This window comes from Paramisgurnus dabryanus, chromosome 5 (assembly GCF_030506205.2).
Source record: "Paramisgurnus dabryanus chromosome 5, PD_genome_1.1, whole genome shotgun sequence".
Lineage (NCBI taxonomy): Eukaryota > Metazoa > Chordata > Actinopteri > Cypriniformes > Cobitidae > Paramisgurnus > Paramisgurnus dabryanus.
The window spans coordinates 36,965,292-36,980,312 of NC_133341.1; the positions used below are offsets into that span (position 1 = coordinate 36,965,292).

The 15,021-nt window shown below is 37.7% G+C and overlaps 1 protein-coding gene across 1 annotated transcript in view; it reads right to left on the reverse strand.

Annotated features, from left to right (window-relative positions):
• The window catches only part of nos1 (nitric oxide synthase 1 (neuronal)), a 71,057-nt gene extending 56,990 nt beyond the window's left edge, over positions 1-14,067 (reverse strand). The window contains exons 1-3 of the mRNA XM_065250928.2: positions 13,874-14,067; positions 11,329-12,041; positions 6,573-6,699 (exon numbers count right to left, since the gene is read on the reverse strand). Of these exons, the coding sequence (XP_065107000.1) occupies positions 6,573-6,699; positions 11,329-12,014 (813 nt within the window). The 5' untranslated portion in view covers positions 12,015-12,041; positions 13,874-14,067. The remainder of the gene's footprint in view (positions 1-6,572; positions 6,700-11,328; positions 12,042-13,873) is intronic.
• Positions 14,068-15,021: the final 954 nt, after the last annotated feature.

Here is a 15,021-nt window from a genome sequence, read left to right on the forward strand (position 1 = left end):
ATCCACCTTTAAACCAAAATCCATGTTTAAATGAGAATCCAGGTTCACACCAAAATCTATTTTCACACCAGAATTCAACTTCACATTAGAATCTACATTCACACCGGAATCCAAATTCACAGTACAATCTACATTCAAACCAGAATCCAAATTCTCACCAGAATACAACTTTACATTAAAATCCACATTTACACCAAAATCCACATGTACATCAAAATCCACATTTACACCAAAATCCACATTTACACCAAAATCCAAATCCACCATTAAACCAGAATTCATGTTTAAAGGAGAATCCAGCTTCACACCAAAATTCAGAGGAAAAAAAGGTATAAAAGTTGTCACTGGGACTGTACCTTTTAAAAAGGTCCTTAAATGTACCATTTTGGTTCAGATGTGTACCTTTGAGGTAACAGTATACACCTTTCAGGTTAAAAAGTGTACGTTTTGAAAGGTACTGCCGCAATGACAACTTCTGTACCTTTTTTATGAGAGTGCAGAATCCACCTTCACCCCAATTTATTTAAAACTGCAAAAAAAGATGTTTTTTAATGTTTAATTTCATCACTGTCAACAAAGATAAAGTATAACAAAACATGACATATCTTAAAAAGCTACATAAAAAGTTGATATTTCATTAAGCACTGATGCAAGGGGGCATGGCATAATTATACATTTCAGATATCCATCATGTGGATTGTCATAAACAGCCACATCACTGAAGGCTCTGCTTCACATCACCTCCAACGGGTGATTTTGCCTTATTAGGGTTTAAATTATGCAGGATGCTGCTGTTTGCCCTGGACAATTTTACAAAACCTACATCTCATGAAAGAGAGAGAGAGTCCAGGGTGATAATCAAACATCATTTCGGTTCTTCCCACTTTTGCTCTCACTGAGGAACACGCTCTGTTGATCATTTCAGACACTTCATCTCAAAGCCTTCTTCTCGAAAAACAAAACACAAGCCGTCCTATTCACAGCTTGACCCAGAAAGATAAAACAACTTGATTTCCCATAACAACATCTGCTGATGGTTTCAGTAGGAATTTCACTTTATACTGTTACATATTCTGTAGATCTCAGATCTTTGAAGTGTCTGGATAACCTGTTAGGCAGGCTAGTATGTTTTCATACTCAAGTACTATGTCCAGCTGCCTGGAAGTGGATAAAGTTATCTCAGACGTCTGCTGCGACACTGTTAGTTAACACCATGCATCTCTAATCATTTGCATAAAGTTAAACTCTGATGTGACTGTACACTGTAAAAAGAAATAGTTGATCAATCTTTTTCTTTTTTACAGTGTAGTGATGTGAAAAAATTTATCAGTCACATCATCTCAAAGATATTTTGAGATATAACAAATATTTAGATATTGGTTGGCATTATGTTACTTTAACTCTTAAAAAAAGTTTTTTTTTGTCAGGCTTTATGGTTCCATAAATAACCTTTAAAATCCACAAAAGCCCTACTGAAAAGACCAGCTAAAAACAGCCTTAGCTGGTTTGCTGGTTTTAGCCGATCTCCCAGCCTGGTTTTAGTTGGTGTAGCAACTGGTCAAAGAGGGGTTTTGGACACTTTTGGTCTTAACTGGTCAGGCTGGAAGACCCACCAGCTTAATCCAGTTTGACCAAGCTGGAAGATAGGCTGGTCTTAGCTGGTGTAAGATGCAAGTAGCTGGTTTAAGCTGGTCCTCCCAGCCTGGTCTTCCAGCCTAAAACCAGCCTGCTACACCATCTTAACCAGGATGGGAGACCAGATAAAACCAGCCGACCAGCTAATGCTGGTTTTAGCTGGTCTTTTCAGTAAGGAGGTTCTTTGTAGTTAAAAAGTTAAAAAAACTAATGGTCATTCTAAGAACCGGCTTTGACTTAATGTTGTTCCTTTAACCCTATTTAGCACCTTTATATTCAAGAGTGTTGGGCACAGTTTTGTTCTCTCTCTCTCTCTCTCAAAACCCTTCCCGCCTCATCTTACGCACGGGTGATTAATCATCCACCAGACTGTACATTACGAGAAAAAGGAAGACCAACTCCTTTTATCTGTTCTGTGGGATGACACAGCTGCACTCATTCATTCCTTCGGTTTCCTGGATGGAATCCATCCATCCGGTTTCTTTCAGAGGAATGGTGCGTCACAAGTGGCCAGATGAGACAGTCATGTGCCGGGGTGAAATGCAAGCATCGCTACCCCCACGACCAGGAACACAGAGACACGCTACCACCATCAGCCGGCGTGACTGAAGATCATTTGACAGGTGCTACAGTGAAATCATATTATTATGTTACTGTGCTCCCATGGCTACATGCGTTCACTGTAAAAACTTTCAATAAAAAATATAATGGACACCTTTTTGAACAGCAATAGTGAGACCATTAAGGGGAACTATCTTGAGGAAAGAGACACATATGTACAGAATATATTTAATGACTCTAAACAACAAGATATAATGGTTCTTAAGTTGACAATAATGTTTAATGGACATGAAAAGGGTTTGATGTTATATTACAGGTTCTTTATAGGGGTGTACTGGTTTCTAAATATTTTAAGCAGTGGTTCCCAGTAGGTTTTACTTCAGGTCTCAGATTTAACATAATTGGACATCATTGATGTGGCCTTACATAGTACAGAAATGTACTCAAAATCAAGTGCAAAAATTAATTACTATTATACTCGCATAAACAGCGCATGTTTTTTTAGGCGCCCATGTTAACAAGTTAAAGCATGCACAACACAAGCGTGTACTCGTGTCTATTTTTGCTGCGCTGCTCACCTTCAATTAAAATGACAGTGCATTGTTTTTGGTGTAAATGCTCTTGGATTGATGCAAAAAAGTGTCATTTTACCATAAAATCATGAATGTAAAGTTTGAAGTGTGTTTTAAAGAGTCACCATGACTTTCAGTAATTTAAAAGAAAGCAATTAAATATTTAAAAACACACTGTTGCCAGAATAATGCGCTGTCATTCACATCCCCAGCACTAAAATAAATCCCCCAAACAATGTGAATTAAACAAATCACAGTTATACAAAGTACATTGATAGTCAAAAAAAGCATCTTGAAGGTTTTGCTCATAAAAATATGTAAAAAAGCAATTTTAACTTGAGATTGTACTGCGAACGCAGCCGCTGTGAAAGCACAATGGCGCTACTCGTGTGGTGTAAACCCGGTGTTAGATTTGATTGGCCTTGTAAAGTCCTCATGTTGTAAAAATCAAGTTTTTATTGTTGTTTATAAGTCTATGTGGTGTTTTAACTCTTTCCCCGCCATTGACAAGGTAACTCGTCAATTAAAAGAAAACACTTCCCTGCCAATGACGAGTTATTCCGGCAATCCGTATTCCAGTGATTTTCCACCAGGTGGTTTTATACCCAACCTATAAAACCCGGAAGCAACCCCTTATGGCAAGCAGTAAGAACTCTGTGTATGTTTTGATCATCATTCTGAAACTGATCTCTATCAAAATGCCTTCACAAAAATGTAATTATTTCAGCTTTTGGCTCAAAAATTTGGTATTTTTGAAGAAACCTAACCATATCTGAAAGGTGATAAAAGGAAAACAAATGAAGGTAGAATTAAATTTTTTTGTTTGTTTGTTTGAAAGCAGAGGTTCTGTTCTTTCATTTGAAATATTGTATGTATATATATTTAAAGCTGCGGTCGGCAACTATTTTGATCATATTTTTTACCATATTCACTGAAACCAACACTATGCTCCGGTAGAACAACATAAATTAGACTGTTTAAGAAAAAACCCCGCCTAGAGCCTGTTATTTGTTTTGCAAAAATCCACCGCTCCCGGTTCATTTGGTCCAATCAGCGCAGGCCGGTTCATTTGGTCCAATCAGTGCAGGGCTGTGGAAAATATGCCTGTCAATCACAGTACCTGCACGCGCCACAGTTCCCCTCCCCCTTACGTGCCTTACAATATCACGTGCATCCGTCTGAAGTTCACAAGCGTGTTGGATTAAACACAGTGTAATGGCGAAGATAACTTTCAATAATAAACGTCAGATTCCTTGGTTAACAACCAGAGCTAGGAAAGCAACCTATGAAAAGAAGGAAACAAAGATAGAAAGCGACCGTGACCGTAATAAAACTAGGATCAATATCAAACCAGCATTTGAAAGGTGGAGGAATCTATAAGATTTTAAAGGGTTCAAGATGGGTGCAGAGCTTGCCACATTTCCTCTCTACAGGTAATTGTGCTTATCAACCATTTATTGACATTGACCAGATGACGATATGATATTAACAAACACCACTTACCATTAATAAGTTAAATGGCATTGGTCGACAATGATGCCTAGCAGGTTAGTCCTATAAAACTCCGTGGCTAACATGTCGCCACTTTGCGCTCATCCAGGCCTCGGGACTGCCGAACAGAAGTTGGAATCGATCGCATCTTCCTTGGATATGAAATTGTTTAACGCCAAAAGTTGCTCTTTTTTTTTTAAATAAACTTGCGTTTAAACTAATTAGAACACTATCTAAGGCTGCATCGAAAGGTAACTTCGCATCTGCTGCCATGTTGGATCGATAGATATAAACAAACTGCGTCGGTGTGTCGCATATACGTCGTCATTGTCTTGCGTCCCCCTCCAACTGGCAACTTTTTTTACACGCTGGCGGGGAAAGAGTTAATATGGTTTAGGACAAACCATGTGCAAATTCACCATTCAACACCATTCCTGAGTATTTTTTCCTTAAAATTGTAGTTTTCCAAAGACAATCTCAAAAATGCGATTTGAAATTGTCTCGTTTCCTACGTCACAAACACGTAACCAATCACATCAATACGGCCGAATGAGTGGATCAGTAGTGCGAGCCATAGATATTATGTATGGATGCTACATAGACGATTGCAGGACTGCAGCTTCAGCTCTACTTTTGTAATGCTCACACATGCAGTCTGAATTCTCTAATATCATGCTAAAAAATTAGTGCTGCAAAATCACAGCTTACGTATGCATTGTGAAACCAGACTTAGTAGCTCTGGTCTGAAACGGACAAATATAGCATCTATTTACATATATCTATGGTCTGAGATGATGAGATTGTGTGGAGGCGTGGACTAATGTGTATTCATTTCTATGGTCCGAGCTGGTGCCATTGAGGCGTGGACTAATGGGAATATTCATTAATCTGCGAATACTAAATGAGGAAAGGGTGTAGAGTTACATTAAGGCCATTTCAAAGCATGAAGAAATTACTGTCACATGATTTTTTTTTACATATGATATTTTGATGCTCAAAGGAGTTTTAACTGATAAAATTATCGACTACATGGGTAAAATTATCGACTACATGGGGACTTTAAATGCCTCTAAAATTTTGTTTCATGATCTCAAACCACCAATAAATCTCTTTTACACAAACCACATTTAACATTGCTGCAAGAGAACTCATATTTAATGTATTTTTAGTTTAAGTCTTATTCATGGTTTTTAAGGTTGAGGGCATGTCACACCTGTCCATGCTGGCATCTGCTTGCTACTGTAGCTTGTGCCAAATGACAGATAAATCAAAAATACAGTACAAAATACAGTATAAATATAAAGTTTTAATAGGATGCACCGATGTCAACAAAAAAGCCATCTGGTAATCATCTGCGCCTTCAGACAGCCTATTAATTTTCCAACATAACCAGGAATTTGCAAAATTCTGAGATTTCTGGAAACTTTCCATGAAAATTAGACGGGAATATATGAAAATTGTGGCACACGGATGAATATAAGTCAGATGTACACTGTAAAAAAAATCTGTAGAAATTTCAATGTTATTGCAGCTGGGTTGCCGTTAATTTACCGTAGATTTACATTTATGTTATTTACTGGCAAGAGTTTGTTTAAAGTTAAATAAATTTTAAATATTAACAAGTCTTTATCTTCACAGAATAAAACTATACAATAACAGCCTCATGCAAAGCATTCTGGGAATCAGAAATCATCATCAACCTTTTTCTGTTTTTTGCTTCAGATTTTGTTTCCCAGAATGTTTTGCTTGATGCTGTTTTTTTTAGTTTTACTCTGTAAAGACAAAGACTTGTAAATGTTTAATGTTCATTTAACTTTGAACAAACTCTTGCCAGTAAATAACATAAATGTAAATCTACGGTAAATTACCGGCAACCCAGCTGCGATTTCTACGGAATTTTCTTACAGTGTAGAAGATGCTTGTGATGCAGTTTTCAACTTGGAATATTGGAACACTTATCCGAACTAGCACAATTATATGTTTAGCTACACTTTATCATTCGCATTTTCATTGTTCCCTGCCTTTGTGACTTGATCAAAACACACCTGTGACCCAAAAACCCACCAGTTGAGAACCACCGCTTTATATTTTACAGTACAGGTTTGTAAAGATGTTATTTGTGGAAGTTAAAAGGTTTTTCACTTGCATCAGGCTTACAACTATTAGATATATGCGCACAACAGGTAGGGTTATATATACAGTACGTGTCATATTACCGCACTTTTAAAACTGTGAAACAAATAATGACAGACTGCTGACTCATCTCAGCAGTCCATCACAGCCATGTGCGAAGTCATTTAGCCCATGCTTTACCTTGTCACTTTCAGAGTAAGGGTTGTTTAGCACTGTAGGCATGTTGTCCTTTCTCCAGAGGTCATCAAACACTCTGTCGTTATCCGACGCCAGCTGGGCGTTCTGTCCATTTTCCACACCAAGGTCTCTGAAAGTCACAAACAGTTTAGCTGACAGCTTAACATAAGCCCGAAGAAAACAAGTGTATGCGCACCCACTTCAAACACTTTTCTTGTCTTTTTATCACTTTGGGAAACAAACTAGCTTTCCTTTTTCTTTATCCTTGTACAGTAATTTAGTTAAATTTAGGCTTAGACTATAAGTGTGTACCCTGCTGATTGTTAGTGCATGTTAGTAAATGTTAACAAAACTACAGTATACCTTTACCAGAAGTTACAAAAAATATAAAACAAATCATCATATGCAGATTCAAAATGTAATATAAACACCTCCAGAACATCACACATTTTTCTTGTAGATGTTGCAATGCATGATGGGATTGATAGTGCATGTTAGTAAATGTTAACAAAACTACAGTATACCTTTACCAGAAGTTACAAAAAATATAAAACAAATCATCATATGCAGATTCAAAATGTAATATAAACACCTCCAGAACATCACACATTTTTCTTGTAGATGTTGCAATGCATGATGGGATTGATAGTAACACCTTTATATGTGAGAAGAGGGAGAGAAGCGTGATTGGCTTTATATGGGAAACTCAAAATTGGTTACAGACACTCAAACAGCTGCTGTCTAGAAAGCATAAGGTCGAGAGGTAATCAGTTTTGTTTAATCCGATTTAAACAGTGTGGAGGAGTTGTTTGGTCTTTACAATTCGGTTAAGTCATCTATTCCCGCAATGGTCACAAGCAGTGGCCGATAAAATAATCAAATTGTTTTTTTAAGATGAAAACTGCTTTCAATTTATCCTAACAATATCACTAAAGCGTGATATGGACACTCATCCAGAATTGAATAAATATGAATTCTAACACTTAGGGCTGTGCAAAAAATCGACTGCGATTATCATGCGCGTGTCCAGTGGCGGAGCCAGGGGGCTAATTGGGGTGGCAATTGCCACCCCAGACAAAGTCCTTGCCACCCCTGTTGCCACCCCGCTGAAAACATTACACTGTTTAATTTTTACGAATATTTCTCAAATCTCCCAGCGGACGTGAATGCGCAGCACGCACAAGGTGCTGTTGCTGCAACACTTTTCATTAGGCTTGTTCGACTTCATGCGGCACCGCAAGAACCGACAGACGTTGACGTCAAAGTTCCACGAGAGCGACTTAACTCTTTCACCGCCAGCGTTTTTAAAAAAAAAGTTGCCAGCCAGCGCCAGCGTTTTTCATGATTTTCACAAAAGTTTAATGTCTTCCAGAAAATGTTCTTCTTCAAATATATAAACATACAATATACCAAATGAAAGAACAAACCCTCTGCTTTCAAACAAAAAAAAACCGTTTCATCCTACCTTTAGCAGTTCTTTTGTAATCAGCTTTTGAATATGGGTAGGTTTCTCCAAAAACACCACATTTTGAGCAAAAAGCAGAGATAATTCCATTTTTGTGACGGACTTTTCATAGAGATCCCATTCAGAGCGATCTTTAAAACAGACACGGACATGCAGCAGCTTGCCATAAGGCAATACTTCCGGTTTTAAAAAGTTGCGGAAGGGCGCCACCTAGTGGATAATATCGGTATTGCGGAAAGACGGAAAAACTTGTAATTGGCGGGGAAGCGTTTTCTCTTAATTGACGAGATATCTCGTCAATGGCGGGGAAAGAGTTAACAGCAATCTCCTCCGTATGATTTTGCGAATCGCTCTCGCGGTACTTTGACGTAATCCAGCTGTCGATTCTTGTGGCGCCGCATTAAGTCGAACAAGGCTATTGGTTAAGCTGGCACGCAGCTCCTTCGTGCTCCAAAACATAACGCAGCAGCACACACAGGATCGATGAAGAGCGTTTTGCTGGTATGTACGGCTTTTATTGGTATTAAATTAAACACTGTAGTGCTTAGCATTAATACTTCAATGAGCATTACTAGTCTACACGCCGGCGTGAAGATGCATAAAACACAACTAAAGGTGATCACTGGAGTAAAGTGTCACAATGAGACTTGGTCTGCCCTTTGTTTTTTGAACATTTCTAACATCAAATTTGCACTGAGCAACTGTAGGTCTATATTGGGATGAAGATGAATTAAGATAAAGTCTACGAACCTGAGATGTCTTTTTGATTTGTGTGTTGTTTACAACATTAAACCAATAATGTTAAGAGCAAACTTTTTACGTGCTTGTGTTCAGATTTAATAACGCTGATGTCATTTCCTGTTGCGTTTCTCATTACTCATGTACTACCACCTGGAGCTTTACAGCAAGAGCTTTCTGGGAATAAAGTGATGTTGGTTGCAAAAGTCCAGATTAAATAAAATCAGGTTAGTGGACTCCAAAACAGAAGACGCATTCATAACCTCTATTTGTACATGTATACACGTGTCGTTCAGGGTTGTTTAGCTCCAAACGTTGTGTATTCACGGTAAGTGGTTTACTGGTTTTCAAAGCAATGACTCACACTCTGAGGATGAATACGATGTTGAACGTTTTTTAGCCTGAAGGCAAAAGAATATTTGAGTTAAACACCCAAATTAGATTCCTATCTGAAGAGCATACTGTATGATTAGACTAACTGAACTCACAACAGGCACCGGATAATATAATCACAAATGGGAAATGACTACCGCGTGGCTTTATTTTTATTATTATATTTATGCATTTGGCAGACACCCTTACCCAAAGAGACCTACAGTGCATTGAAGGTGACCATCAGTTTTTGTGCTCCCTGGGAATTGAACCCATGATCAACAACAAAATTCATACGTGATTTATTGTTTGTTTGTTTAATATTTTTTAACACCATTCCAGCATCTATGGCTATTCATAATAATAACCAGTTAAACTACGCACACGGTTATCTACACACAAGGTTAATTTGGCATCTCCAATTAACCTAACCTGCATGTCTCTGGACCCGAGAAAACATTTACTCTGCAGACCAAAAGAAAGTATCTCACCCAAAAGGACCCAAATCACTTTTTATCCGACGTGCATACATTTTTTTAATAAGAAAGACCCAACCCGAGAAAACACGAGAAAATCAGAAACGAGTCCAAACCAGTTGCAATTTTTAGAACCCAACTGGATCCGAATGTAAACGGCACCGACTTGTGTGCAATCTGCATCCCCGCATCCACGGCCTCGCATTCAATTTGGCCCACTTCTCCAATTATCTGAAGACGATACCAAATTTAAATGACGACAATCATTATTAATTACACAAGGCCCGTGTCCGAGGCACAAGTGAAACTGTTAGATCCGAACCCACTTGGTTCTCAAGTCGGACATCAGGTTTTCGGATGTAAGTGGACCCGTGAAGACCTCTACTGTAGAGTATTTAGAGCAAAGGGTCTCATTCACGTATAATTGTGTACGTTTTTCGTATTTATACGCACACTTGACCTTCTCACAGAAACGTTCCACCTAATTCACAACACATGAGTTTGTTCTTATACTTGTTCTCAAGTTAGTGAATTATAAGGGTTTTCCGCAGCGTTGGTCCACAGAAAACTTTAGACCAGTTTGTCATAGAAGCAAAAGAGCTCGAAAAAAAATCCATGATGATAATTTTATCTGTAAAGTTCTGTTTTGCTATGCATTTTTTATTTGGGAGGTTTTGCCTCATATATTGGAGGAAGCCAGTGCTGTCCACCGACCGGAGTAACATTAAATTGTATTGGATGCGTCAACAAATATGACATTTAATTAATATGACAGAGACGCACATTTGTATCTAAAATAAAACAGACAGGAGATCAAGGGATTGACTTTTAGACTTCTCAATACATTTACATGATGTTTAAGCAGACGCTTTCAAAGGCTATAGAGATTTAAAAAGCGAGGAAGGAAAGTGTGAAGATTTGTCATTATGTGCATCTTCTTTACATGTGTAGAAAAAATAAGTAAGCAATATATAATAGGCTATAATGTATATAATAATAGGCTAATATAGATCATGTTTAAAATAGTACAGAAAATATTATAATATAAAATATAATCATGTAAATTTTATATATCAACATTATTATAAACATTATAATTATAGGCCTAGTATTTGATTATAGCGAATGTGATTATTGCATACGAGTGGTTTTAGGTTTTCTTCAATTTAGAAGACATTTTGATACGAAATTTTGTTGAATCATGATTTGTTCGTGAAAACATCTGTACGCATATCTCACGCACAAACTTGTGCGTACGCATGCTTAGTGAATGAGACCCAATGTCTGTTAATAAAAGTTTTATCCCTTCATTTAATCTAAGTGACTTTGTCTTTGTTTGGAGCAGATGCGCCTGACTTTATAACATTTATATTTATGCATCTGGCAGATGCTTTTATCCAAAGTGACTTACAAAGTGAGGTACATTTTATTATTATGCGTATTCTCTGAGACCTTTTGCATTTCTTACACAATGCTGTACCACTGAGCTATACAGGAACACATAACCATGCAGCTCGTGCTGTTATAGTGGAAAGGTGGACAGGTGTGATGTCACAGACCAAATGTATTAATAATGACATTCATTGAACACTATTTTCATTATCGACTTTTAAATTTGTTGTTGCAGTCTTAGTTGCATAAAGTTAGCCAATCAGATACAGTTTTTCCAGATCAATATACAGTACATCACATGTCTATTGTCGCTCACCTCTCCACTTGCACCTCTGCGTCCTTCCTCTCTACGACTCTCTGACCTTCTCCATTCATCTCTCTTTTGCTGTTCTTGATGAGTTTCAGAACAGGCTCGATCTCCTTCAACAGGTCGTTGTCCTCCACCCCATTAAGGAGAAGGGTGGAATGGCCTCCTTCTCTGAGCAAAGAGTCCTGGGCCAGCAGTGGAATCAGAGGTTTTTTGGTAGAGGAGTCGGAGGACAGGTTCTCGATGGCTCTGAGCTCTTTGGTCATGTTTGGTGTGAGGGGCGAGCATCGTTCACAGGGCCTACACGGAGCAGGGATGACTGGCTTGGTGACCCGAACCGTCTTGGATTTTCCGTCTGAACTGAGCGTGGTCTCCAGGTGAGTGGTGAAGCCCTCAGGTCCTCGGAGTATCAGCACGGCGTGAGTTTCTGGCGACACGTTCTTCAGGGTTTCTAGTGCCAGCTCGTAGCTCATATCTACCACAGGCTTGTTGTTCACGGCCAGGATGATGTCGCCGACTTGGACCAGCCCGCATTCTTCAGCCGCCCCGCCCCTAATGAGGTCAGAGATTATGATGGGAGGTTTGCACACCCGCTGTTTGACCAAAAAGCCCAGCCCACCGATTTGCCTCTTGAAGAGACGGACGGAGATGATGTTGGGCTGCAGCTGACACACGCTGGGCTCAGATTCCTGCATTGTGTCGTACTGTGCGTCACCGTCGATCTGTAATTGAGTTGAATGTGACAAAGAAGATTGTGGATCAAAGGCAGGCAAAGACATGTGGCTTACATCTTAAATACATGTTTTTTCCAAAAATGCCATTTTTTGACATTTAAGGAAATATTGGTACACTCGAAATAAGTAACGATTAATGACAAGAACCAGTAAATGCCAAAAATTATTTGTGAGACGTCATTCAGTTTAGCACAATCATTTCTTTAACAAATAATTTCAATGATTCAGCAGTGACTCACAGTTTACAAGCTTCAATTCAGTCCTTCCTTTCCATTGACAGGCCAATAACATTTCCTCAGTGTGCATCATCATCTTGTTTAATCTTAACAAAATGTTCATCTAAAAAAACACTTGTAATATACAGCCACCCTGCACCTCGCCTTTCTTGGCAGCACAAAACACCTATGGCCTCGTGTGAGCGATAATTGACCAATTTCGACATTACTAATTCAGCTTCGAAATCCTGGAGTGAGACATTACAACTGCTCGGACCGTTTTGTACTGTAATGAAAAATGGGAAAAAGGCACAACTTTCAATTGCAAGGCAGCCTCAGTGTGATCTGCAACTTTGGGCACAATCTTACACTCTGTGTTATTTTTAACCCAGCGTTGGTCAAAAGGGGACAAAACCAGCCGTTGGGTTAATTTAACCAAGCAAATGTTCATATTTGACCCAACAATGAGTAAAGCAACCCAGCATACATGTAGGTTAAATTACAATTCAACTGGTTGGGTTCGTCCCTTTCTCTTAAAATACTTATTTTAGTTATTTGTGCCTAATAATTAAACTAAGAAGAAAACTGCAATTATATTTTGTGCACGATGCATCAGCTCATAAAGAGCACATGGTGTGTTGATATTCGCTGCTTAATGTGGTATTGTAAAATTTAAATCTTATTTTAATCAACCTGACTCCAAAGTATCCAAAATTATTTTAAGGAGCATTAGTTGCAGGAAACCACTTCAGTTAAAAAATCCAGATGATAATCTTATAATTAGGGGGTTTCTTAACTTAAGGGATTTCTTGCATCAGGCAGAAAAATCGCTCCTACTGCCTAGTTTCACTCGGTACAGTGTGTATATTTTTAGACTAGTAACATATAAACAAAACCGTACAATAACCAACCCAATAAACAATGACAACAGCCAATAAATATCTAAATATAAAGAAGTAATAGTGCATTCTTATAACATAAGCTGAACATACTGTAACAACAAATCAATTTTTGACCACACAGATGCTTAAGTGATAATCCATTATTAGAGATGAAAAGCAACTGTTGTCCTTAAAATGGAAAAGCTTTACAAAGTTGCCTTCTATATATTTACATAAGCATAACCTGTAGCAATTAAATGCAGATACTTACAAGAACAAATACTTGCAAAGCTAATGTTTTCTCTTTTTGTATATTTTGCATATTTTTCCACCACAACCTTATGTAAACAGCCCTAAATTGTTTTCTTACCATGCAAGGGAAGAAATGGGAAAATGTGCACTTTTTTAAAATTAACATCTGTGCAAAAAATGCAATCAATTATGCTAAATCATTTATTTTGCTAAGTAAAGATGTGCACAACCTATCTAAGTCATTTCTTGCTATGCGCAACAGCATGCATTCATTATCATCATCATCATCAGTGTTCAACATACAGTAACACACCAGTTGCTCCTGAGATATAAACTGGCACGCCTTATACATTCTTGCTATATTAACCGCACATGCACATTATATCACACTATCTATATATAAATGCATTTCATGTGAAATCAATCAATAAAACATACTTTCACATAAAGTCATAAAAGAATTGCAACTTACCTTTTCTCTTTAGAAATCTTTAAATAATGACTAAAACCTCTTTATTATCCTCTTGTCAGTACTCCGATGCACGAGTCAGAGTTTTCTTGTGAAGGTGCGTGACATGTCCGCGCGCGTCTCGCTGTATAAACACGCAGCGCGCGTGTGAAGCCGTTCTGCGCTCCTGCGGCTCCGGTGCGCGAGCATTTATTCCGCGCGCCCTCGCGACGCACTGCCTCCCTCGATGGGTGGGCTTTACAAACACTGTGCATTGGCATCTATGAGGATGAAAAATATTTTAACACAAATATTTGTGCATTTGCTATGCGCATGCATGCGATAATCATTTCTCACACGCAGTTTATGAACCCAAACACATGAACAAACAATACTTTCGCATTTACTAAGGTAAACTGTAGTAAAAAAAATGCTAGATACTGTAGTGGTTTTGCATAATACATATTAAAGTACACTACTTAGTACAATTTATCTAGAATTTGCTTTAGTATAGAATAGTATACATTAACAAAGTGCATTACAATTTACACTGGTAAATAAAGTATGTTTTTCTCATGTGGGCAAATTTTACCTATTGTGGATTATTTAGTTTTAAAAAGGCATCCAAATTAGTAATTTAATAAACTAATTACTCTTCAAATGACAAATGTAATAGTTTAGTCATCGAATGTGCTGAAATAATGACCTGTTTTGGCTGACTGTGTATTACTTAAAGCAATAAATCCCACAAAATAAAAAACAAATTTTCAATGAATCATCGTCAATTTATAAAAATGCAATAGTAAGCTATATTATACAGCAAGCAAAATCATCAGTTTTAATGTTGATGTTATATTAAATATATCTCTTTGATCAACAACATCAAATTGGTCAAAATAATGGATTGGCGTTTGGCATTCATTAAAAACAACACTATTGTACCTGTCTGGCATAAACAAATATGGTTTACAATATGTATGCATTCTATATCAAATATTAAAAAAGTACCTTTATAGATTATACAGTACGTTTGTATTTGTTTTACTGTAAATGCATGCATAGTAAACTGCATAAACACGTTTTCATTTTAACCCTGAGCTTAACCTTGTGATAGTAAAAATTCCGGCACACATTGTACTGTATCAAGTTTAATCCACCAAAGATTGCATTGG